General features: G+C 43.2%; 4 protein-coding genes across 4 annotated transcripts; all 4 read right to left on the bottom strand.

The window, feature by feature from the left end:
- Window positions 1-7738: 7738 nt before the first annotated feature.
- LOC124016482 (forkhead box protein D3-A-like) lies at window positions 7739-8805 on the bottom strand. Its single transcript, XM_046332059.1, has one exon. The coding sequence runs from the start codon at window positions 8802-8804 to the stop codon at window positions 7827-7829; it is 978 nt and encodes a 325-aa protein (XP_046188015.1). The 5' UTR covers window position 8805; the 3' UTR covers window positions 7739-7826.
- Window positions 8806-10300: 1495 nt separating this feature from the next.
- Window positions 10301-14092, bottom strand: zglp1 (zinc finger GATA like protein 1). Its single transcript, XM_046331951.1, has 4 exons — window positions 13333-14092; window positions 13031-13140; window positions 12410-12503; window positions 10301-11130 (listed from the first exon to the last, which is right to left on the bottom strand). The coding sequence occupies exons 1-4, from the start codon at window positions 13863-13865 to the stop codon at window positions 10995-10997; spliced, it is 873 nt and encodes a 290-aa protein (XP_046187907.1). The 5' UTR covers window positions 13866-14092; the 3' UTR covers window positions 10301-10994.
- A 23-nt stretch (window positions 14093-14115) lies between these two features.
- LOC124016412 lies at window positions 14116-17324 on the bottom strand. The gene is made up of 3 exons (XM_046331971.1): window positions 17164-17324; window positions 14811-14936; window positions 14116-14733 (listed from the first exon to the last, which is right to left on the bottom strand). The coding sequence occupies exons 2-3, from the start codon at window positions 14883-14885 to the stop codon at window positions 14116-14118; spliced, it is 693 nt and encodes a 230-aa protein (XP_046187927.1). The 5' UTR covers window positions 14886-14936; window positions 17164-17324.
- A 663-nt stretch (window positions 17325-17987) lies between these two features.
- Window positions 17988-21108, bottom strand: fdx2 (ferredoxin 2). The gene is made up of 6 exons (XM_046331231.1): window positions 21024-21108; window positions 20516-20567; window positions 20146-20252; window positions 19712-19799; window positions 19366-19528; window positions 17988-19292 (listed from the first exon to the last, which is right to left on the bottom strand). The coding sequence occupies exons 3-5, from the start codon at window positions 20180-20182 to the stop codon at window positions 19372-19374; spliced, it is 282 nt and encodes a 93-aa protein (XP_046187187.1). The 5' UTR covers window positions 20183-20252; window positions 20516-20567; window positions 21024-21108; the 3' UTR covers window positions 17988-19292; window positions 19366-19371.
- Window positions 21109-26479: the final 5371 nt, after the last annotated feature.

Raw genomic sequence — 26479 nt, 5'->3', positions numbered from 1 at the left:
ACAGGTCCAGTATATTACCATTCTGTACATACAGGTCCATTATATTACCACGCTGTACATACAGGTCCAGTATATTACCATTCTGTACATACAGGTCCATTATATTACAACATTGTACATACAGGTCCATTATATTACTACGCTGTACATACAGGTCCATTATATTACTACGCTGTACATACAAGTCCATTATATTACTACGCTATACATACAGGTCCATTATATTACTACGCTGTACATACAGGTCCATTATATTACTACGCTGTACATACAGGTCCATTATATTACTACGCTATACATACAGGTCCATTATATTACTACGCTGTACATACAGGTCCATTATATTACTACGCTATACATACAGGTCCATTATATTACTACGCTGTACATACAGGTCCATTATATTACTACGCTGTACATACAGGTCCATTATATTACTACGCTATACATACAGGTCCATTATATTACTACGCTGTACATACAGGTCCATTATATTACTACGCTGTACATACAAGTCCATTATATTACTACGCTGTACATACAGGTCCATTATATTACTACGCTATACATACAGGTCCATTATATTACTACGCTGTACATACAGGTCCATTATATTACTACGCTATACATACAGGTCCAGTTTATTACAACATTGTACATACAGGTCCATTATATTACCATTGTGAAGCAACAGAAACATAGGTACAGACACATTGTTACGGATACCAGTATCCTGTGTGTGTATCCTGTGTGTGTGTGTGTGTGTGTGTGTGTGTGTGTGTGTGTGTGTGTGTGTGTGTGTGTGTGTGTGTGTGTGTGTGTGTGTGTGTGTGTGTGTGTGTGTGTGTGTGTGTGTATCCTGTGTTCTTTTCTCTCCTTCTCTCCTCACTGGTGAAAACCATCACTCCCCAATCAGTCACCAATCCAATCATCAATCAGAAGACACACCTCTTCCTGTTTCTTACCCAATCACAGTTCCTTTCCCTTGGTTTAAAAGCCCTGTCAGTAGTTTGCTCTTGAGTTCAATCTCTCTGTAAATGCCATGTCTGTAGGTCTCTCTGTGTTTCACTCTCTCGTTGTGTATTGACCTCTCTTTTGTTTGAGCACCTCCATAGCACTTTGTCATCACCTGTGAGTATTGTTTTGGTTATGGTGTTTGTGTTTGATTGCTGGTGGGAAAAGGGGAAACCAAGACAAGTCGCCCATGGGCATACACTACCTGTAGGTAGACTTTGTTAAATACACTAGTTAGAACTATGCGGACCACCCACTGTATTTTTGGTTAGTTAGCTGTTGTTAAAGTAGGCTAGTCTAGCTTAGGTTTTTTTTGAATACTTAATGTTTCTTTCCTTGGGTCCAGCTCAGCCCCTTTTCCTGCTCCCCCCATTACCGTGTGTTTATTAATAAACCCTGAGTTTGACGGTAGATTTCAGTAGTCGTGGTTATTTCGTTCTCACTTTTACTTTGTCACAATTATAATTTGCATGAGTTATGTTACGGGTCTCATTACCATCCCCCCTAGACTGTCGGGCCAAAAGGGATTCGTAACACACATGTACACACACACGATAACATACGCACTATACACACACATACACATGGATTTAGTACTGTAGATATGTGGTAGTGGTGGAACAGGGGCCTTAGAGTACACAGTGTGTTGTGAAATCTGTGAATGTATTGTCATGTTTTAAAAATTTTATAAACTGCCTTAATTTTGCTGGACCCCAGGAAGAGTAATGGGGATCCATAATAAATACAAATTGTCATGCCTGCCCCTGCTCCCCCTCCCTGGCACTCGAAGGTGCCAGGCTCCCCAGCATTACGCATTCCTGTCACCATCATTACGCACACTTGCCTTCCACGCATCAGTGATTATTGGACTCACCTGGACTCAATCACCTCTGTCATTACTTCCCATATACTGTATCTGTCTGGTTCCCGCTCTGTTCCCTACTTCAACATGAATTGTCGTTTGTCGTTGTTTACCCGTGTGCTGACGCTGTTCCTGTTTTGTTACCTGTCTGTACCTGAGTAAATGTTGACTCCCCGTTCCTGCTTCTCATCTCCAGCGTCGGTAGTTACAGAATGCTGAAGCCATCATACAAAGCATCGGGGAGTGCTGGCGTTCCGGTTGGTGGTGACATCGGGCCTGCCACCGATGGAACCGGGGATGCCTAAGCAAGCTCTTTAGGCTGCCCTAGCTGGCTCGAGAGGTTCTTGCCCCGGGTTGGCTCAGAAGGTGCCCATCCCACGTCGGGCCTCAGCCGGATCATCATCATCATAAATGTTGACTCCCCGTACCTGCTTCTCATCTCCAGCATCGGTCATTACACAAATACAAGTACCAGCAATGCATTCTGTATTCCAAAAATGATGCCAAAAATGATGCCTCTAATTAGGCCTACTGTAACTAATGATGCTAGGCCTACTGTAGCTAATGATGCTAGGCCTACTGTAGCTAATGATGCTAGGCCTACTGTAGCTAATGATGCTAGGCCTACTGTAGCTAATGATGCTAGGCCTACTGTAGCTAATGATGCTAGGCCTACTGTAGCTAATGATGCTAGGCCTACTGTAGCTAATGATGCTAGGCCTACTGTAGCTAATGATGCTAGGCCTACTGTAGCTAATGATGCTAGGCCTACTGTAGCTAATGATGCTAGGCCTACTGTAGCTAATGATGCTAGGCCTACTGTAGCTAAATGAGTGGTGTGGCAGCTGTGAACTATCAGTGAATATAATCTGAACATTGGAGAGAGAGAGAGAGAGAGAGACACTCTTCATGCACGTTTACTAGACCAAATAATAATTCCACCAGGGTGGTCTGGCAGTGCGGTATGTGGGATCGTCAATACGACCCCGGAAAACATCCTAGCAATCCCCCCCCCTGCTCCCATCTGTGTAACTGGCTGGACCCAATAGGCTGGGGAAGGGGGGAAGGAGGAGAGGGTGGGAGTAACGAGTCCTCCTCTAAAATAACAAAGCTACCATTGACACTGTCGTTTCCTCCCCCACTGGACTGGCTGACTTGCCCTTTCTCCCCCTACCTCTCCCCCTCAGGGTTGAGGAAATGTGGTTCAGGTATTGAGGTGTGTTGGCTTCCAGGAATAGGTCTAAGTTGCCCTGTGCTGTAAATGCTAGTCTTAGGTCAGTCTAGTCTTAGGTCAGGTTAGGACTTGGGGAGTGAAGCTGATCCTAGATCTGTAGCACTGTGTTGCCCTGTCTGAACGCACACTCCACTGTAGCGTCTACAATTAAAACACTGTAAAAGCACTCCTTTTCCTTCTCTCTCTCTCCCTCAGTCCTGCTTTGGGTCTCCAGCACCTGTCAGCCCTGGTTTTATGAGCACTGGAGGCAGAGCTGGACACAGAGCAGGGAGAGGAGAAAGCGAGAGGTATGGATGGCAGGGGTATATTTATGAATTTATGGGCTGTAGGATGACACACAGCACAGCGCAGTCTGTCCAGCCCCCAAACGCTCCGGAACATACTGTGAGAAACTCTTTATTTAGATTTTCACCCCCCCCTCTCTCTCCCTCCTTCCCTCCCTCGTTCTAACCCATAACCCTAGGCACAGGAGACCACCACTAGCCTGCTTCAATCTTGGTAACACTTTATTTGGATAGTTGAAATGTAACTGATAGTCTACAGACTAGCTATCTACTAACCCTAAACCTAGCTCTAACCTTAACCCTTATCCTAACCCTAAACTTAACCCTTACCCTAATCCTTATTCTAAACCTAACCCTTACCCTAATCCTTATTCTAAACCTAACCCTTACCCTAATCCTTATTCTAAACCTAACCCTTACCCTAATCCTTATTCTAAACCTAACCCTTACCCTAATCCTTATTCTAAACCTAACCCTTACCCTAATCCTTATTCTAAACCTAACCCTTACCCTAATCCTTATTCTAAACCTAACCCTTACCCTAATCCTTATTCTAAACCTAACCCTTACCTTAATCCTTATTCTAAACCTAACCCTTACCCTAATCCTTATTCTAAACCTAACCCTTACCCTAATCCTTATTCTAAACCTAACCTTGGCAAGCAGTTGCTTATCAACGGATAGTTTGTTGATAGTAAGACAACCTCTAGAGCATCGACAGAGGGACTATCTGGATGATCCAAATAAAGTGTGGACTCGGTCTCATACATCAACAGGTTCCACCCAGGCGGATCACAACCACCCTAAGTGTCTGAGAACCTAATGAATTGTTCTGTACTATTCCAGATCTGGAGCGAGAGTCCTTCAGGCCACGAAGGAAGAAAAGACAACTGGAGATCCAGCAGCTTGTTCTAATTAAAAGCCTGGCTCTGCTGCCCCAGCCAAAAGCCACAAATAACAACCCTTCAGCAGCAGAGAATTAGGAACCATTTTGTGTTTGCTATATAAAAAAAAGGAACAGGAGAGGAGGAGGATGCAGCTTACACCAGGGACCACCAACACAGTGAGCTACCTAGCACTGGGCAGGAGGAACAGCATATTTACTACACAGATGGCTGGGTGGCATAGACCTAGAATACAGATAGGAACTACAACAGGAGGGCAGACTGGCAGAGGAGAGAGAGAGAGAGAGAGTGAGAAGGAAGGAAGGAAAGAAAAGAAGGTGAGTTTGGATAGAAAGATAAGCAGGAGACAAGGAGAGAAGAGAGAAGATGGAAGTGAGGAGCAGTAGGAAAGAGAAGCAGACACACAACACACACACCGGTCCACCCTGCCTCGTACACCAAGGTGGCACAAGGAGAGCAGCATAGTTGTGTGTGTGTTTCTAACACCAAGTCAACAGTTTTTTCTATCAGAGGCTAATCCTAACTAAATACCCCTCCATCTACAAATCACACTAGACCTGGGTAGTATCTGGGGTTTTTTCCTACATTTTTCTTTCCTACAGTTCTGTCAATCTGTCTTTCCTCTAAGAAGTAAATGGCTGGTGCTGTTTGTTGACCTGGAAACTGGGGTTTGTGACTGATGTGTTGTAGAGATGTGTATGTGCGCGTGCACACACAGAGATTGATATGTGTTGGATCGGTTAAGGGGTGAGTGAGGGTGAAGTCATGACAGCTGGCTGTCTTCTCTGACATCACGTAGCGAGACTAAACATAGCAGAGAAAATAGGGCTATTTGGACTTTTATTTTTTCCTGCTTTTGTTGTGGTCCTATTTCTAGCTATGAGATAATTGGAAACATTCGGTGCATCACATCTCTAATAGTAATAGAAAAGAATCTGGGACCATATTCGTAAAATGTCTCTGAGTGCTGATTTAGGATCAGTTTTGCCGTTGCAACACACCTTTTATATCATAATGAATACGATTATATGGACAAGGGGGACCTGATCCTAGATCAGCACTTCTATTCTGAGATGCTTTTTGAATACAGGTCCTGGGGTAAGTACATTGCAGGTCAAAGTTATTTCAACAGAATAGGATGGAAGGATTTTACTTGACAGTCCCTATTTACACTTCTGTGGTAAGAATGGAATTTTTGCACTTACTTCAAAGAGTTCTAAACGACCTGGTACTTAACGGCACATAGGAGTGGTTGTTTCAGTAAAACACAAAGATCCAAATGTAATTATAGGTAATTATGATGTAATTTCTCAGTAACCGGGTAAATAACTGACTGTAAAATCAAAGCCACTCTTTGTCACCACCATCACCATTATTAAACTCTCTTTCTCTCTGTTACTCTTCAGATTTTCAATTTTTCAAACATCTCTTTCTCCTTCACTTGATTCCCTGTCCTCTACTAAACTCCTTTCTGGCACCATCATCTGTATCCTTGTTCTCCTGAAACTCAGAAGCTCCGTGCACACACTTTCTCTCTCTCTCCCCTCTCTCTCTCCATCTATCCCTTCCTCCCTTCATCTCTCTCATTCTCTGTGGATGCATGGCTGAAGTGTGAGCTCATAGGCCTTCTGGGTGGCACTCCTGCTATATGTCACTGTCATCTGTTGCCACGAGGGGGTCCCCTTTTCCAAATACACACTCCTTCATATCGCCCGCCATGCGCGCACAGGGGCCTTTAAAACACCGTGCAGAGTTGAGTTTTAATGGGGGCGCATGGGTGCTACACACACACACACACACACACACACACACACACACACACACACACACACACACACACACACACACACACACACACACACACACACACACACACACACACACACACACACACACACACACACACAGAACAGTTCAACAGAGGCAAGGGAACGGGGGAAGGAGAAAAAGGTATAATTGATTAAAAGCCCAATATGATGGTGTGTGCCAGGAAAAACAAACTGCTCAAAGAGATGACCAATGGTGGAAAGTGGAGAGATTGTGTGTTCCGATGCTCAGCAATCCAATAACACTAGGATTTATAGCAGGAGATCAAATGTTCCAAAACACATGTCCATCCATCCCCAAAACACATGTCCATCCATCCCCAAAACTCAATAATGACTCCCATCCACAAATGTATGTATTAATAGTATCCCTATGCTGTATCCACTGATGGTTTCAACTAAAGTGAGTAATATGAGTGTGTTAAACCTGTGTAGTAATGCTGACATGGGTCTTTCTGAAATGGAGAGGCAGGCATATGGTAAACACTATAGCCCAAGTCCAAGACAGCACACAGAATCTATAGACACAGACAAATATAGGCTGCATTGAAGTAAACAACTGCACATTACACTCAATAATATACAATGTGATGTTTAATGTAGGCTGGATCTCTCTAGATGCGTCTGGTTAATCGTGTAGCAACATTACAGAACAAGCAGATGTTTCATAACTTATTTAGCGTGCCGGATTTGGAACTGTAGGTCTTTATAATACGAAGGCGTTCGTTTTGACTGTGGAATGCCTTCTAACACATGTAGGGGTGCAGGACACGCACCGATTCACACACACACGCGCATACAGAGAAACTCGAGCGAGAGATGAAGAATGGGCAGATGTGTGTGTGAACTGTGAGATCTTGCATATACATTACAAATATATATATATATTTGTAATGTATGTGGAAATCGTTGACACGAAGAGTAAAATAAAATAAACTCACTGATGTCGTCACATTTAAACGGTTTCCACTCGCGTGCCCAAGCAGGTGAAGCTCATATTTTCTGCCACGCAGGCATGGCCAAATGTAGCAGAAATTAAGCTACTGAATGAAACATTTTCAAATGATAATTTGTAAAATTATAACGCCAGTCAATCAAACCAAATATTGTCAACTTTAACAAAAATAAGACCAGGCACCTTTGAAAATAAAAGGCTATTGAAAACTTGTGGTTTTATGTTTCAGGGCTCCACGTTGTTTGCGCTCCAAATATTTTGTGTGTTTTTGATTCCACAGTGTAGGAAAACACACTTCGCCTTAAAGATAAATAAGGCAAAATATAACATTGTCAAAGTATAGAGATTACATTTGCCACTGGCAAGATTGGCACATTTGGGAGATTAGGCTAATTCGGAGAGGTTCTGCGTTAGTGAATCAAGAGAAGTTGTATAATAAATCTGACTTGTTCAATTTGATTTTTTTGTTGTTTTCAACATTACAATTAATGATGTTGCCAAATGTCAAATGAAAACATTTAATTATAAAGTGCTTATTTACACAAAATATAGGCCTCAAACATTTACATTGCAAAACATTTTTTGGGGTTGGCCACTAACATTGTTAAAAATGTTGACTCAATTGACACATCTTCAAAACATTTTTTTTCCATTTGAAGCATTTGTTTAATTGAATAGATACAAATATATGAAAGGTGGTTTTCCCTGATGAATCCTCGTCAATACAGAAAACACTATTGATTAAGCTATTTGTCACCAAGTTGCTGCAAGAGTTCATTTGCTATACGGCTGGAGTTGGGGAGAGCGCGTAGTTTGTGGTACTCGGGATGAAAGCTCCAGAGATGCGGAGCGCCCATTGAATGGAGCGAGGCCGGGGACAGAAATGAAGATCCGGGGACCAAAGCTTGGGCCACCGTGGAGGCTGAGCGGCGCGTCGTTTCGAAATTCTCAAAGCTAAGAGACGGATGTGGAAGAAATGTCTTTTGGACAACGTTCGAATTCCTTGATAAAAGTGAGGAGAGCGCGGGCAAGATGTTGCTCACTGGTGGGATGCTTTGGTTAGAAACAGAATGATGTTCGATGCCCAAGTGACGGTACAATTCCAAACCGGGTACCTGAAAATGACACGGCCCTATTCCGTTCGTCCCGTAGAAGGAAAATCCTGGGAGCACGCTGCTGCGCTCGAGCGGGCACCGGGTGTCCATCATTCCAAATCGGTAATTCTGCCGTTTGAAACGTTTCCTCCGCCGTAGGAAGCTCCCGTTCTCGAACATATGAGACGACATAGGGTCTAACGTCCAGTAGTTCCCCTTCCCGGGGTTACCTGGCTCGCGGGGCATTTTGACGAAGCAGTCGTTGAGGGACAAGTTGTGACGGATGGAGTTCTGCCACGCCGGGAACCTCTCCCCGTAATACGGGAAGCGCTGGCTGATGAAGTCACATATCTCCGAGAGAGTCAGTCTTTTCTTCGGGCTCTGGAGGATTGCCATGGTGATAAGAGCGATGTAGGAGTACGGAGGTTTCACCGAGGCAGCGATTCTCTCTGTACAGTTCGGCGTAAAGTCACCCTCATCCTCCGTATCCTTCGCTGGCTGTTTTGGAGACGAGGACGCAGCGCCTTGCTGCTCCAAATCGGCCCCGTCTTCTTTGGTTAAAGATACATACCCCTCGTTCCGGGTAGCTATGTTCCCTTTTCCATCCACGTCGGCATCTGCCCTCTCCATGAGTTCGAGCTCTCCTTCCAGGGTCATAATCCTCTCGCGGGTCCGGTGCCACCTGCATGCGCCAACAGGCGAGATGATGAGCCTCGGGTCGGACACCAGCCAGAGCCCACACACGCGACGGGCCTGCCTCCTGCCTCCTGCCTCCTGCCTTTTCGCTTTTCATTAACAAAAAAAGAGAAAAGAAAACCCAGCTGCACGAAAATACTTTTCACCCCCCTCCTCCTGCTGCTCTTCCTCTTCAGTCCTGAAAATAATTACGACAAAGACTTACGAACGTAAACATCCATCACAAGCAGTCACAACAATCATTGGGCCTACAAACGTGTTTTTGATCTTGGGGAGAACTAACGTATGGAATAAAGCCATTAGACAACTTTATGTCCAACACACAATGGCACATTAGGACACAGTCTTCGGGGCGTGTTGTCTGTCATACACTCAATACAAATGCACTTTGTACTCAAATCAGAAGCGTGATTGTAATCATTTGATGGGTGAACTATTGTCAGTTTTCTTCGACACGTTTAACAGATAACATGACTCAAGAATACATCCCGTTCTCCCATTTGTTAAACCATTACTGAATACCTACAGCCTTTGATTTGAATAGAATCGGTCTCCCACAACAAATGCCAATCCTACCCAGCTCTCGGTCCAGAGCATCCTTTTATGATGGCTTTTATTTCACTTGAGTCAAATATGGTTAAACATGTATTGTTTTCTGAAAGGAAAAATGAATGAAGAAGCACTGAACTGGTGAGCTAGGACAAAATTACTTCGGTGCCAGAGCACGCACAACCGCTGTGCTTTTACGTGTGGTCTCTTTGCAGTAATGCATAAACATTATAAGACACTAGCTTGCTCTATATTGTGTAATCAATTAAAAATCACGTATTAGCCATTCTTTCCATTAAGTTTATGGCCAGCTATAACGAATCATATATGATTTAACTAAATGTTATGATTAGGTTAGGCCACTTATACATGTGAAAGACAAGCTAGCAGGAGACAGATTTTAATTTAAAACTGGTCTATACTAAATACTTCATGAGAATTCCAATATTTCCCGCAGGTAACGCAAGTGGGTGTCCGAGCACACGGCTAATACTGTGTGGTTATTATTTCAGAATGGATTATGCACTTTTCTGATTTGAAAAAGACACATCGGCAAAAGAAAAAAGGGCCGTTTCACTACAGGCACAAAATAATGCACAGGCCAGGGCATGTATTCAATCCTGCTGCAGCAGTGTCTGATATTAAACTTGCATCTTTCTTATTTTGATACATTTTGAAGTCCCACTAATTGCATTTAATTTAAGCATAGAAACATCCCTTAAGCAATTCGCACAAATCAGTTTGAATATGGTTCCGCATCAATTCATATTCCTCATTCTAGGCCAAGTCGTAGACACACACATTCAGAGGGTTGAGAGATGAAATGAAAACAAACCGAATAAGATATGTTAACACGGATTTTATGCACACAAACCCAAAAGTGTAGTACACACTAACACAAACGTTTATTTTTATTTGTTTACAGGAAACAGTCAAGATAAGGAATTGCTTCATCTCTAATCCAGCCAGTTAATGCTAAGGGCAGTCCAGAAACAACCAAATAGAAACAACAATAATAATAAACTAAACCAGAACAGATAATATATCACTCAAATTAATTGAACTTAATGTAACATACAAACTGGATAGCACCAATGTCAAGCCTAGTAAACAAGGGGAGTAAAACAGTCCAAAATGGCTACCTATTCCCAGTAAAGCAGGGCACAGTCTTTGGCCAGAGCCATGGGTCCTTAGTCCCAAAAGTGCACTACCTTTGGCCAGAGACTCCCAATTCCCTGTATAGTGCACTACTTTTGTCAGGGTCATTTCAGACAGACAGTCTATTGTCAGACACAGCCTCCAAGCAGGAGACTGTTCTTCATTTGAACTCTTTCTTCCTAAAGTGACAAGCGCACGCTACAGTGCTAAAAGCAGCCAGACCCGTCAGACTGTGACTCACCATGGCTCAGCCAACACCGTGACACACTATGACAGTATGTGATGTAATAAATTATCAAATAACTCCAAGAGTCTCAAAGTCAGGAGGGGTGGCCAATTACCATGTACCTGGAGGGAGACTGTCTGTGGTATCAGTGTCTAGGACCTCATGCCAAGGCCTAAGTGTGTTCCCTTCCCCTACAAGGCAGAGTGCTTGCGGTGGGACGTAGCCAGCCGTGATAAGTTTCCACATTTGAAGCAGCGCGAGTTGGAGTTGCCCTCCTTCCTAGGGATGTGCCAACACTGCAGACAGCGTACCTTGTACTTCTTATACCTGAGGAGTAAGTAGACATGGAGGAGAATAACAGGGGATATTCAATGGAGGTCGGAAGTTTACATACACCTTAGCCAAATAAATTTAAACTGAGTTTTTCACAATTCCTGACATTTAATCCTAGTAAAAATTCCCTGTCTTAGGTCAGTTAGGATCTTCGGCTTGCAAACCTCCCCCTTTTTCCTCCAAACATAACGATGGTCATTATGGCCAAACAGTTCCATTTTTGTTTCATCAGACCAGAGGAAATTTCTCCAAAAAGTACAATCTTTGTCCCCATCTACAGTTGCAAACTGTAGTTTGGCTTTTTTAATGGCGGTTTTGCAGCAGTGGCTTCTTCCTTGCTGAGCGGCCTTTCAGGTTATGCCAATATAGGACTTGTTTTACTGTGGATATAGATACTTTTGTACCCATTTCCTCCAGCATCTTCACAAGGTCCTTTGCCGTTGTTCTGGGATTGATTTGCACTTTTCACACCAAAGTACATTCATCTCTAGGAGACAGAACGCGTCTCCTTCCTGATCAGTATGACGGCTGCGTGGTCCCATGATGTTTAGATTTGCGTACTATTGTTTGTACAGATGAACGTGGTACCTTCAGGCATTTGGAAATTGCTCCCAAGGATGAACCAGACTTGTGGAGGTCTACAAAAAAAATTCTGAGTTCTTGGCTGATTTCTTTTGATTTTCCCCATGATGTCAAGCAGAGGCACTGAGATGGAAGGTAGGACTTAAAATACATCCACAGGTACACCTCCAATTGACTCAAATTATGCCAATTAACCTATCAGAAGCTTCTAAAGCCATCACATAATTTTATGGAATTTTCCAATCTGTTTAAAAGGCACAGTCAAATTAGTATATGTCAACTTCTGACCCACTGGAATTGTGATACAGTGAAATAATCTGTCTGTAAACAATTGTTGGAAAAATGACTTGTGTCATTCACAAAGTAGATGTCCTAACAGACTTGCCAAAACTTTGGTTTGTTAACAAGAAATTTGTGGAGTGGTTGAAAAACGAGTTTTAATGACTTCAACCTAAGTGTATGTAAACTTCCGACTTCAACTGTCACAGTGATTGATGGCCTTATGTGTCCTTCAAGTTCTAATTCTGCTCACATACAGGGTTATGCAACATTGTGGTCATCAAACCATCTACGTCACTGTCACCATTTACTATAACCACAGGGTCAGAGTTCATGGCCACGTGACCTGACCAGGAGAAACTCTGGGCCGTGACGATGTGCTTGATAATGCACTGTATTTAACGTGACTCACCTTATTCCACAGGCGTTACACAGCGGGGTACCATCCTCAGCATCTCGCCACAGAGGAGTCTTCATGGTGCAGCAAGAGGCACAGATCTTATTCTCTGATGGGGAGGAGAAAGGAGTGGCTATCAGTACAAACAAACAGGCCTTGTGCCCTAATCCTCCTAAATATATGTTGTAGAATAATGAAATGACATGTTTCCATGACTCAGTATGCGGCTTCTCTCTCATTCGGTTTTCTTTCTAGGTGCACGGTGAGTGGGAGTGCCAAAACACAACCTGATCTCGCAACCCTGCCCTCAACACTGTACACTACGTTACTCATTAAAGTCTTAGGATGTTTACACAGCCGTTTCCCAAAATACCTCCATTAAAACTCCCCTCATCAAATGTATTCCACCTGTCTATGGTTCTAGTTAAAGCGTTTGGATTTGTGTTGTAATGGTACCCCCTCCTGGATTACGGGAGTAGAAATAGTTCTACACAAAACATACAGTCCCTGCAATTAACCTCTCATGAACCCTTTTTTCTAAGAGTGTAGTGTTCTGCCTATTTCTACGGTGCTGGTATGGTTTTGTGCAGTAGTGGCGCCCCCTCCTGGTGAAGAGTGATAGAGATTGGTATTCACTGGAGGAGGGGTCGCTCTCTTCAGAGCTGCTGGTCCTCATGGAACTCTGGGATGAACGGGACCTGCCTGCTCTCAGTGACCTCCTGGTCGGACCACTAGAGAGCTCTTCACTAGGACACACACAAGTTTGTAGAGAACATTGTGAGATATTTTACAACAATATACCGCATAGGGAAATTTGTGACATACAAATTACATTTCATATAATACGTTCTATTACGGCAGCGCTAAATAATATAATACATGTTTTTGAGTTCTGGGGAGAAAGAGCAAAGTGCAAAGTACTCTGACATCGACCATACCTGTACTTCTTGGAGGTGATGAGAAGGCGACACTGCTCCCTGCTGTCGTCCAGTTCCGTCTGCATCCGGAACGTCACTCCCTGGAAGTCTGGGTCTCCAACATCCACACTCCGGCTGGGACGGAGCTGCTTCCTGGGGGCCTTGGTGGACCTCCACATGGGGATAGATGGAGAGGGAGACTGGGGGGCTGTGGGGATAGTGTCCATGTCATCCTCCAAGTCCTTGCACCTTTGGGTGAGGTCCAACGGAGAGTCTGTAATAATACTGGTATCTTGTACTGTGTCTGTGTCCTCTTCCATGGAGCTTTCGTTGAGCTCCGCTTTGACGCCTGCAATACTGCCATCTTGTACTGACTTCTCGTTCACATTCACAGACCCTGCTTCACTGTTCAATATGAGCAACATAGTATTATAAGAGGAGTTTGGGGCTGGTGGCATGTCTTCCTTGGGGTCAAAGGTAAAACATATGTTGGAGTTGAAGTCCAGGGTCATGTTAAGGTTCAGCTCTTCTGGGCCTGGATGTAAGCATGTCATGGTGTCTACGGAGGGAGGCGACAGACTTGCTGCATCCTTAATTGTAGCTACTTTGTGGACAAGCGTTTGCCCAAACAGGTTTATATATGACACAGACGGATGTTTAACTGACAGCCCGTCTTTTGCCTCAGGACGGACCTCCTTCACTGTGTTGTCGTCTTGGACTAAGGCACAGGGGACCTTTCTGCTTTCTTCACTCACAGACAATCCATCACCGTTAAGACAAAACGTGGCTCCGTTTCTTTGTTCGTTACAACCTCAGAGTCTGAAGCTCCCACACCAGGTTTAGTTTTGTTGCTACCATTGACATCCGGTGATGTCTGAGAACTGGTACCTGGACTTGTGGGTGAGCAATAACCACCGCCACCCAACTCCCCATCTCTCCCCTGGACACGACATGCGGATGGGGAGAATCCCCTCTGGTACTGACTAGAGTGGGGCAGACAGGGACAGTGTTCCTACTGTACCCCACACCTTCAGGTGGATGATCGTCAGAGTCTATAGGAACCAACTGAGCCCTAGCGGAGGTTCCCTCTTGGTCATCTGACTGGAGGAGTCTCTCACACTGCATGTTGATCAGGCTCATCAACTCCCACGGACTGCTGCTACTATGACGGCTGGGCAGGACTGAGTTTGTATGTCTCTTACATTGTTCTAAGTCATCTTTTGGCTGGTTATGAAGGCCCATGAGAGAGGAATTGTGCTGAGGAGGAGAAGGTCTATGATCAGACACTTGATTCTTTTTAGACCTTTCATTTGATACGGGTAAAGTCTTAGGCTTTGAGTCTATGGAGCGGTTGTGGACAGGGGTGGGAGTTGCTAGCTTGGAGGCTTCTTGGATGAGGTAGAGGATAGTGGACTGGGTCACCTGAATAAAAATAAAAGAGAGAAGACTCAACCACACACTGAGATAATATTGACCCACCTCAAGCACAGCACACACACCTGCAGGCCCTCCTGGGTGTCCAGATCTTCCATGGTCCCTTGGTTGCCTGGTCTGTAAATGGCTCCTGTGTTCATCTTGATGTGCCCATATTGTGGAAAGGAATAAATTGGAAAGGGTTTCCTATACTATTAAGTGACAATACAGGTTTGAATGTAAATACAATATGTTTTATTGTTAAAGTATAATTAAAGTTATCAGCTGAATACAGTACCAGTCAAAAGTTTGGACACACCTACTCATTCAAGGATTTTTCTTGATTTTTAATATTTTCTACATTGTAGAATAATAGTGAAGACATCAAAACTATGAAATAACACCTATGGAATCATGTAGTAACCAAAGGGTTAAACATATCAAAATATATTTTATATTTGAGATTCTTCAAATAGCCACCCTTTGCCTTGATGACAGCTTTGCACACTATTGTCAGTCTCTCAACCAGCTTCACGATGTAGTCACCTGGAATGCATTTCAATTAACAGGTGTGCTTTAAAAGTTAATTTCCGGAATGTATTTTGTTCTTAATGCTTTTGAGCCAATCAGTTGTGTTGTGACAAGGTAGGGTTGGTATACAGAAGCTTGCCCTATTTGGAAAAAGACCAAGTCCATATTACGGGAAAACAGCTAAAATAAGCAAAGAGTAACGACAGTCCATCATTACTTGAAGACATGAAGGCCAATATGAAAATGTTCAAGAACTTTGAAAGTTTCTTCAAGTGCAGTCACAAAAACCATCAAGCATCAATCATAATGAAACTGGCTCTCATGAGGACCGCCACATGAAAGACCCAGAGTTACCTCTGCTGCAGAGAATAAGCTCATTAGAGTTAACTGCACCTCAGATTGCAGCCCAAATAAATGGTTCACAGCGTTCAAGTCACAGACTCATCTCAACATCAACTGTTCAGAGGAGACTGCGTGAATCAGATTTTCATGGTCAACTTGCTGCCAAGAAACCACTACTAAAGGCCACCAATAATAAGACTTGCTTGGGCCAAGAAACACGAGCAATGGACATTAGACTGGTGGAAATCTGTTCTTAGGGCTGAGGAGTCCAAATGTGAGTTTTTTGGTTCCAACTGCCGTGTCTTTGAGACATAGACTAGGTTAAAAGGATGATCTCCGCTTGTGTGGTTCCCAACGTGAAGCATGGAGGAATAGGTGCTATGCTGGTAACACTGTCTGTGATTTATTTAGAATTCACAGCACACTTAACCAGCATGGCTACCACAGCATTCTGCAGTGATACACCATCCCATCTGGTTTGCACTTAGGGGGTCTATTGTTTGTTTTTCCACAGGACAACGACACCCACCTCCAGGGTGTTTCAGGGCTATTTGACCAAGAAGTAGAGTGATGGAGTTCCACAAATTGAGATGTTTTGGGATGAGTTGAACCGCAGAGTGAAGGAAAAGCAGCCAACAAGTGCTCAACATATGTGGGAACTCCTTCAAGACTGTTGGAAAAGTATTCCTCGTGAAGTATTCTCTCTGGTTGAAAGAATGCCAAGAGTGTGCAAAGCTGTCATCAAGGCAAAGGGTGGCTATTTGAAGAATTTCAAATATATTTTGATTTGTTTAAGACTTTTTGTGTTACTACATGATTCAGTGTCATTTCATAGTTTTGATGTCTTCACTTTATTCTACAATGTAGAAAATAGTAAAAAATAAACACTTGAATGACTAGGTGTTTAAAACTTTTTACCGGTACACACACACACACACACACACTAAATAAAAACAAATACTTACAAATTACAATAAATGATTACACATGACAGTTGATTTCATTATACTATAATAATTAAAACTACAAAGATTGTAAAGTAGCCTATTAGTACCCTACTACTCTTACTTCTAGAAGTCTGAATTAGCTGTCAAAATCAAATTAGCTTCGTGAGCAGAGCTAGAATTAATTGCCCAACAAACCTTTAGCAAATAATGAGTAAGCCTACAATGACATTAACTAACACGATATAGCCTATTGATACACACTTACTTTGTCAAATTGTATGAATTTCTCCTCAAAACGTAATCATCTGCATTCTACTATTTGATTAACGTCCTGAATGAGGATGACACATCTTGCTCGAGCTCACTGCTCAGTCTGAGGGCACACTGAGGCCGTGTGTTTGAATACGAACTTTTCTGCCACACAATATCTCCACATCCTACCTTAGAAAATGTCAAGTATTTAAATAAAAAAAATCGAATTATGAGATCCCTGTGATCGATCGGATTAAATAGTTATTGAAACTATCGAGTTCAATCGTTTGATTATGTAATGTCCTGATCACGTTGGTGATCCCGGTTGTCTCTTACCAAGGCGATCAGGGCCAACATGCAGACTCACCCTTGGTTTTCTCACTGAATCCGTCTTGAGAGAGATGACAAGTTATTTCCCCCAATTTGATCACTAGTTTCAGGAAATTGATAGTCACGTTACCGCAATGCATTTGTTGTTGGGCCTACAGGATGCCACAGATGTCTGTGATTGAAGTTGATTGACCTGCATAAACACATAAAAGTGTGGGTTGAGTGATTTGCGTTCTGGATTTTCCCGAATTGTCGGCCTTGTGGCGCCTCGGTTTCTTCTGTATATATATATATATATATATATAAATCGTTTTTACATACAGGTAAATAGGCTACTAATGTTTTGTACGAATAGTCATCCATTACAAAACACGTGAAGTGAGGTTCTTGGTATAAATTGTAGGTCTACTGTTGAGTTTGACTAGCGATGCTTTATCTTGAACCATTTAAAATGATCTCCCACACAAAACAAATACAATGTATAAGTATTTAGCAGTGACACATTGTCTGTTTAGAAAGGCAGCTCAATTCTGATCATTTTTCGCTAATTGTTGTTTTGACCCATCAGATCAGCTCGGGAAAAGATCTTTGATGGGTCAAAAGACCAATGATGTGAATTGGGCTGCCTAAACGACGCCATTTTAGCAGTGGTATTCAAAGTCAGTCCTCAAAGGGCCAGAGGTGGTTTTCTTAACCCTTGTATGATATTGCTAATTGGTCGATTATGCAATTGGTTTCAATTTCCTGGGTTTTGAGGATTTAAACTGCTCTCAAGGACTGGTGTTGAATACTGCACTTGTGGTGTTCAATTGCCTTCAGTGTGGTTTTTAAAAAGCATAGGACTTAAGACAGACTAGTACAAACTTTTGGTATTTTTATTGCACAAATCTAAAATAGACTTGCAAATTTGAGATATACCATATATACATAATACACCTACACGTCTTGTGCGTATGACAGACACATTAATTACAGTACAAGTGAAAGCATTCCAGGTTTGTAAAGGAGCCAACTAATACTGGATACAGGTGTTTTTTGATGGACAGTTGAGACTACTAACGGTGAATTGACAAGGCAAATCATTACTGGGTATGGATGGACAGAAACAACTTGGGAATTGGACAAAATGCATCTGTCAGTTTCAAGTGGTTTAGGCTGCATTTTGACCAATCAGATCAGCTTTGATGTGCAAAGATCTGTGATTGGAAAAAAATATCAAAATGAGGCTGCCTGTGTGAATGCAGTCCAAGTATCTCCTTGGCATCATTAGTTATCTAACAGATTCAACCCTTTCCATTCCAATCGATCTCAAGCTGCCCTCTGCTTACAAAACACACTGCAAAAGTGCTACATCAGAGACGGTTAATGATTCCTGACAGGCTTGATGTAGGGAAAGGGCTTTCAGTGTTGTGGATGGGCTTGTTACGGTCTTGACTAGTCACCACACACCCACAACAGTAAAATTCCTAGAAACTGGCCCAAAGTAGATATAATGGTGAAAGCCATGTATACGTACACATAACATCCTGTTCATTAGCTGTATGCGAATGCTCTTATTGTAGAGACTATTTGGAAGCTCCACCTGAGATGTGTGTATGTTGACCTTTGTAAATGAGTTGTAACATGGAATGTTCTATTCAAGGACACAAAGTTATTTGCGTAGCAATGACAACAGGCCTTTCTGAAATGCTGACTCAGGTTACTATGAAACAAAGAACTGTGTGACATTGAACGGTTTGATAGACATCTCAATCTTGGCCTGAGAACTCTTCTATACACATGACATATTTATACATGAATGCTGAAAACCATCTAACTCTTCCACAATCAGCATTACTTTCAGTGTGAGCCATATACAACACACTTCAGAGGCTGCGTTTACACAGGCAGCCCAATTCTGATATTTTTTCCACTAATTGGTCTTTTGACCAATCCCATCAGGGGCGTTGTCTAAATGCAGCCAGTGACTGGTATATAGCTTATTCTTCGGTCACAGTCATGTGGATATGTAAGAGCATTCTTGACTTGGGAGGGAACCTTCAAGCGACTCTCTCTCTTACGACTCAGTCCTGAGGGGCCGTGTTCCAACATCCATACTAGCATACTACTTAGAATGCATGCCCAATACGTTGCTTCACACTAAGTAGGGTGCTAGTGTGGAGTGTAAACATCCATACTACTTAAGCATCCATGCCCAATACATTGCTTCACACTAAGTAGGGTGCTAGTGTGGAGTGTAGTGTCCTCAGTGTGGTTTGGGAACATGGCCGTCCACGTAGAAGTTCCTGGTGACCTTAGGCAGGGTAAGCTCGATGCCCTCCAGCTCCTGGGTGAGGATGATCTGACAGCCAAGTCTGGAGTTCTCCTGTAGCGCTGGGGCCATGTCCAGCATGTCATCCTCTCTGTGGGATGAGAAGAATCAAATTGAAGCCATTGATTTGCATTGCATTATAAGAGTCTTGTTGACAATGAAAAAAGTTTAGTTTTTCATAGTATGCGTTTGACAGGGGCAATATACAACCATAAGACGTGCAATGACATGAGCTCTCATGGACTATGGCATATCTTATAAAACAATCTCATACCTTTCGTCAGGCTCTGGCAGCTTGTCGACATGGTCTCTGTTCACATACACGTGGCACGTTGAGCAAGCTAGTGATGCCTCACACGCTCCTTAAAATCACACATGGACAGGAAGAAAGAAACTAGATGTAAGTGTGGCTCCCAGGCACAGCGGTCTAATGCAGTGCGTCTCAGTGATAGAGGCGTCACTACAGACACCCTGGTTTGAATCCAGGCTGTATCACAACCGGCCGTGATTGGGAATCCCATAGAGCAGTGCACAATTGGCCCAGCGCCGTCCGGGTTTGGCGGTGTAGGCCATCATTCTAAAATAAGAATTTGACTTGCCTAGTTAAATAAAAAAAATGTTTTCATGAATACAATAATGGAGAAATCAATCACCAACTTTTGACCTGAATTCTCTCAGGATGTCATTACAAACCCTATTAGCACTCACCTTCCAGTTCAATGTTGTGCCTATGGGCCAGGTACATTGCATTGTCTCCCACTTTAGCCTTCACTGGAATCCTCTGTCCTGATCTATCTATGTACACCACATTCACCCTAAGAGCAGGCCAAAAACAACAATATTAAAAACTCATAATTCACAAATGACAATGCAAGTGATAAATGCATGATGCACTCAAATGACATTAAGGAAAACCAGTAACAAAGTATGTGTATATCCCCTTGAGTTTGTCTGCATAAGGGTTAGGGTTACTAACCTGACCATGGATGTACTGTAATGGAGTGAAAATGTCAAATACATAAATAGCTAACAATCAATTAGCTCGCTAAATGATACACTGGCAAAGTAGTTTACTTACACCTCTTCTTGGGGGTCTTCGGCACTTGCACCCGCCTCACTTTGGTACAGACCTTCACAAAGAAAAAATAAAGACATCGTTGACGTTCAGTTCCATATCCTCTTACGGGTTGTCTGACTTACAGTACGACTTTGAGACCAACTTAGTTACAGGGAATTTGCAGCTTTGGAGATTAGTTACACAACTTATCAAAACATTCTTAGCAACAGATGCCTTTGGGACTCCCAATCCCCAGTCACGGCCGGTTGTGATACAGCCTGGAATCGAACCAGGGTGTCTGTAGTGACACCTCAAGCATCGAAATGCAGTGCCCTAGACCACTGCGCCACTCGGGATCCTTACTAATAGTACCTAGTTACGATGTTCGTAGACATAACTAACTAACTTGTTAGCAGCTGTCCAGCACTAAATTGATATAAATGAATTGGTTTCATGGAAGCTGAACAATTAGCTAACGTTAGATAGCAATCCAAGTGTAGCTGCGATAGTTAGCAACCGATCAACTCACCTTTGGATGTCTGCAAGTGTCGGTTCAACGTCCGAAAACGATCAACATTCGACGAACTAGCTATACCATTCAAATAACTATTCAACCTGTTGAAAGGACATGTGCTACAATCTGGTATAACTCTAGAAAGTCTCAAAGTCAGCCCCACGCTCGACCGAACTCCAGTGGAGACCGCCATGATTATGTTTTGATCACGTGAATGAAAGCAGCCAATAAAAAAGTAGCAATGACATACGCATGTTTGGACTGTCTTCGGTTATTTGAGCGGCAGAGCGCGCTGTTGCAACACACATTTATCGAACAAAACAATTTTTAGTCTGACTTGTCTAACATGCCTTTATTACAAATTCTATATAAAAAAAAAATATATATATATTTTTATCTCAGTCTTTGTGTACCAACAATTATCGTCTGCAATGTCTGTATATCTGTAATGTCTGTATATCTGTAATGTCTGTATATCTGTAGTCTGTATATCTGTAATGTCTGTATATCTGTAATGTCTGTATATCTGTAATGTCTGTATATCTGTAATGTCTGTATATCTGTAGTCTGTATATCTGTAATGTCTGTATATCTGTAATGTCTGTATATCTGTAATGTCTGTATATAGTTAAATAAAGGTTAAATACATTTTAAAAATATCAAAGAACAACTAGGTTACTTTATCCTATGTGGATGTACCCCCAAGAAGTGCCTGTACTGATACCTTCATTAATGTTAACGAATGAAATATGAAATACTGCAAGCCTCAAATTCGAGCTCTATTGTTTTATGTAGTTGGGGTTTTATGGGTACAAACAACATTGTCCTTTTCAGTTCAGGTTGAATATTATTATTTATTTTTTAATGAAACATACGTTGAGTTAGGCCTAGCCATGCGTGTGTAGGGGTGGTCACAGACACATATTAGAGACACATATTTCCCTCAGATAACACAGATCCACAAAGAATTTGAAAACAAATTTGAAAACAAACCCAATTTCTACTCCCATATCTACCAGGTGAAACACCACAGTGTGCCATCACAGCAGCAATATTTGTGACCTGTTACCACAAGAAAAGGGCTACCAGTGAAGAACAAACACCATTGTAAATACAACCCAGGTGTATGTTCATTTATTTTCCCTTTTGTTCTTGAACTATTTGCACATCGTTACAACACTGTATACACAGATGATATGACATTTGAAATGTCTTTATTCTTTGGAACTTCTGTGAGTGTAATGTTAACTGTACATTTTTATTGTTTATTTCACTTTTGTTTATTATATATTTCACTTGCTCTGGCAATGTTAACATATTCTTCCCATGCCAATGAAGCCCTTGAATTGAATTGATACTTTTAAGGAGATGGGAAACTCGATTGGAATCGTATTAATGACCATTGTGTACAGTGCCCATACATCGTCAATGGGCTGCCTGGGCGATTCTAGGACAGGGAAATCAAACCAAATCAAATTTTATTTGTCACACATGGTTAGCAGATGTTAATGCGAGTGTAGCGAAATGCTTGTGCTTCTAGTTCCGGCCATGCAGTAATATCTAACAAGTAATCTAAGCTAACAATTTCACAACAACTACCTTATACACACAAGTGTAAAGGAATCAATAAGAATATGTACATAAAAATATATGAATGAGTGATGGCCGAACGGCATAGGCAAGATGCAGTAGATGGTATAGAGAACAGTATATACATATGAGATGAGTAATGTAGGGTATGTAAACATTATATAAAGTGGCATTTGGGCGGCAGGGTAGCCTAGTGGTTAGAGTGTTGGGCTAGTAACTGGAAGGTTGCAAGTTCAAATCCCGAGCTGACAAGGTACAAATCTGTCGTTCTGCCGCTGAACAGGCAGTTAACCCACTGTTCCTAGGCTCTCATTGAAAATAAGAATTTGTTCTTAACTGACTTGCCTAGTTAAATAAAGGTTAAAACAATTGAAAAAAGTGGCTAGTGATATTTTTATTACATACATTTTTACATCAATTTTTCCATTATTAAAGTGGCTAGGGTTGAGTCAGTATGTTGGCAGCAGCCACTCACTGTTAGTGATGGATGTTTAACAGTCTGATGGTCTTGAGATAGAAGCTGTTTTTCAGTCTCCCGGTCCCCGCTTTGATGCACCTGTACTGACCTCGCCTTCTGGATGATAGCAGGGTGAACAGGCAGTGGCTCGGGTGGTTGTTGTCCTTGATGATCTTTTTGGCCTTCATGTGATATCGGGTGGTGTAGGTGTCCTGGAGGGCAGGTAGTTTGCCCCGGTGATGCATTGTGCAGACCTCACTACCCTCTGGAGAGCCTTACGGTTATGGGCGGAGCAGTTTCCGTACCAGGCGGTGATACAGTGATCGTACCAGTGATCGAAGCAATCTTGGAAGCGTGGAATCCGATTGGTCGGACCAGCGTTGAACAGACCTGAGCTCGGGTGCTTCCTGTTTTAGTTTCTGTCTATAGACAGGGGGCAACAAAATGGGGTCGACAGGATGCTCTCGATTGTGCATCTGTAAAAGTTTGTGAGTGTTTTTGGTGACAAGCCACATTTCTTTAGCCTCCTGAGATTGAAGAGCGCGCTGCGCCTTCTTCACCACGTTGTCTGTGTGGGTGGACCATTTCAGTTTGTCCGTGATGTACGCCGAGGAATTTAAAACTTTCCACTACTGTCCCGTCCATGTGGATATGGGGCTGCTCCCTCTGCTGTTTCCTGAAGTCTACGATCATCTCCTTTGTTTTGTTGACATTGAGTGTGAGTTATTTTCCTGACACCACACTCCGAGGGCCCTCACCTCCTCCCTGTAGGCCACCTTGTCGTTGTTGGTAATCAAGCCCATCACTGTAGTGTCGTCTGCAAACTTGATGATTGAGTTGGAGGCATGCATAGCCACGCAGTTGTGGGTGAACAGGGAGTACAGGAGAGGGCTGAGAACGCACCCTTGTGGGGCCCCAGTTTTGAGGGTCAGCGGGGTGGAGATCACCACCTGGGGGCGGCCCATCAGGAAGTCCAGGACCCAGTTGCACAGGGCGGGGTTGAGACCCAGGGTCTCGAGCTTAATGACGAGTTTGGAGGGGACTATGGTGTTAAATGCTGAGCTGTAGTCGATGAACAGCATTCTTACATAGGTATTCCTCTTGTCCAGATGGGTTAGGGCAGTGTGCAGTGTGATTGCGATTGCATCGTCTGTGGACCTATTGTGTCGGTAAACAAATTGGGTGTCAGGTAGGATGGAGGTGATATGGTCCTTGACTAGTCTCTCAAAGCACTGCATGATGACGGAAGTGAGTGCTACGGGGCGGTAGTCATTTAGCTCAGTTACCTTAGATTTCTTGAATAGGAACAATGGTGGCCCTCTTGAAGCATGTGGAAATAGCAGACTGGGATAGGGATTGATTGAATATGTCCGTAAACACAACAGCCAGCTGGTATGCGCATGCTCTGAGGACGCGGCTGGGGATGCCGTCTGGGTCTGCAGCCTTGCGAGGGCTAACACGTTTAATGTTTTACTCACGTTGGCTGCAGTGAAGGAGAGCCCACAGGTTTTGGTAGCGGGCTGTGTCTGTGGCACTGTATTGTCCTCAAAGCGGGCAATGGAGTTGTTTAGTCTGTCTGGGAGCAAGACATCGTGGTCCCCGACTGGGCTGGTTTTTCTTTTTGTAGTCCGTGATTGACTGTAGACCCTGCCACATACCTCTCGTGTCTGAGCTGCTGAATTGCAACTGTACTTTGTCTCTATACTGACGCTTAGCTTGTTTGATTGCCTTGCGGAGGGAATAGCTACACTGTTTGTATTTGGTCATGTTTCCGGTCACCTTGCCCTGATTAAAAGCAGTGGTTCACACTTTCAGATTTGCTCGAATGCTGCCATCAATCCACGGTTTCTATGTTTTAATAGATGCTGTGGGTACAACATCACCGATGCACTTGCTAATAAACTTGCTCACCGAATCAGCGTATTCATCAATGTTGTTGTTTGACATTATGCGGAACATATCCCAGTCCACGTGATCGAAGCAATCTTGGAAGCGTGGTTGGTCGGACCAGCGTTGAACTGACCTGAGCTCGGGTGCTTCCTGTTTTAGTTTCGGTCTATAGGCAGGGGGCAACAAAATGGAGTCGTGGTCAGCTTTTCCGAAAGGAGGGCGGGGGAGGACCTTATATGTGTTGTGGAAGTTAGAACAACAATGATCCAGGGTTTTGCCAGCCCGGGTTGTGCAATCGATATGCTGATAGAATTTAGGAAGCCTTGTTTTCAGATTAGCCCTGTTAAAATCCCCAGCTACAATAAACGCGACCTCAGGATATATGGTTTCCAGTTTGCATAGTCGAATGAAGTTCTTTCAGGGCCTTCGATGTGTCTGCTTGGGGCGGAATATACACGACTCTGATTATGATTGAAGAGAATTCTCTTGGTAGATAATGCGGTCGGCATTTGATTTGTGGGGAATTCAATGTCAGGTGAACAAAAGAACTTGAGTTCCTGTATGTTGTTATGATCACACCACATCTCGTTAATCATAAGGCATACACCCCCGCCCTTCTTCTTACCAAAGAAATGCTTGTTTCTGTCGGCGAGATGTGTGAAGAAACCAGCTGGCTGTACCGATTCCGATAGCGTGTCTCGAGTGAGCCCTGTTGCCATGAAACAAAGAATGTTACAGTCTCTGATTTCTCTCTGGAAGGCAATTCTTGCTTGGATTTCATCTACCTTGTTGTCAAGAGACTGGACATTGGCGAGTAGTATGCTCGGGAGCGGTGCGCGATGTGCCCGTCTACGGAGCCTGACCAGAAGACCGCCCCGTCTTCCCATTCTACGGTGCCGTTGTTTTGGGTTGCCGGCTGGGATCTGATCCATTGTCCTGGGTGGTAATGTTGGTGAGTTGGTTGGTAATGTTGTCCTGGGTCGTAATGTTGGTGAGTTGACTTTTCTCTTATATCCAATAGTTCCACCCGACTGTATGTAATAAAACCTAAGATTTCCTGGGGTAACAATGTAAGAAATAACACATAAAAAAAACAAATACTGCATCGTTTCCTAGGAACGCGAAGCGAGGTGGCCATCTCTGTCGGCACTGGAAGTTTGGAGACCTCTCCTTCAAGCAGTGAGTAGGAGGCTGTCAACCGGCGACTAAACCTCGGTGGTGAAGTTGGATTGTTTGCTAAAATGGATGACGAGGAGGAGACCTGGCTGACGACTGTGGCACGTTTGGGAGCATGGCGAGGCCAGAGATGGAACAGAAGAATAAGGCCATCGGTGGGTGTTCTGCAAGCAGTACAGCAGATGAAGGAGCGGCATGAGCGTGGTGAACAGATTTGACAGAGAGGAAGAAGGAGAAGAGCCGAGTGCAGTGGGAAGATGTGTGTTGAGGAAGAATGGCACCAAGTACAAACCCTATTCTGCTGTCTGTGATAGCTCTGATGGCTCAGAAATTGAACCTGATGATTTCCCAGCTAGCA

The sequence above is a fragment of the Oncorhynchus gorbuscha genome, linkage group LG26, assembly GCF_021184085.1.
Source record: "Oncorhynchus gorbuscha isolate QuinsamMale2020 ecotype Even-year linkage group LG26, OgorEven_v1.0, whole genome shotgun sequence".
NCBI classification, from domain to species: Eukaryota; Metazoa; Chordata; class Actinopteri; order Salmoniformes; family Salmonidae; genus Oncorhynchus; species Oncorhynchus gorbuscha.
Note: the sequence above shows the minus strand (reverse complement) of the source record. Positions and strands in the feature narration are given on the sequence as shown.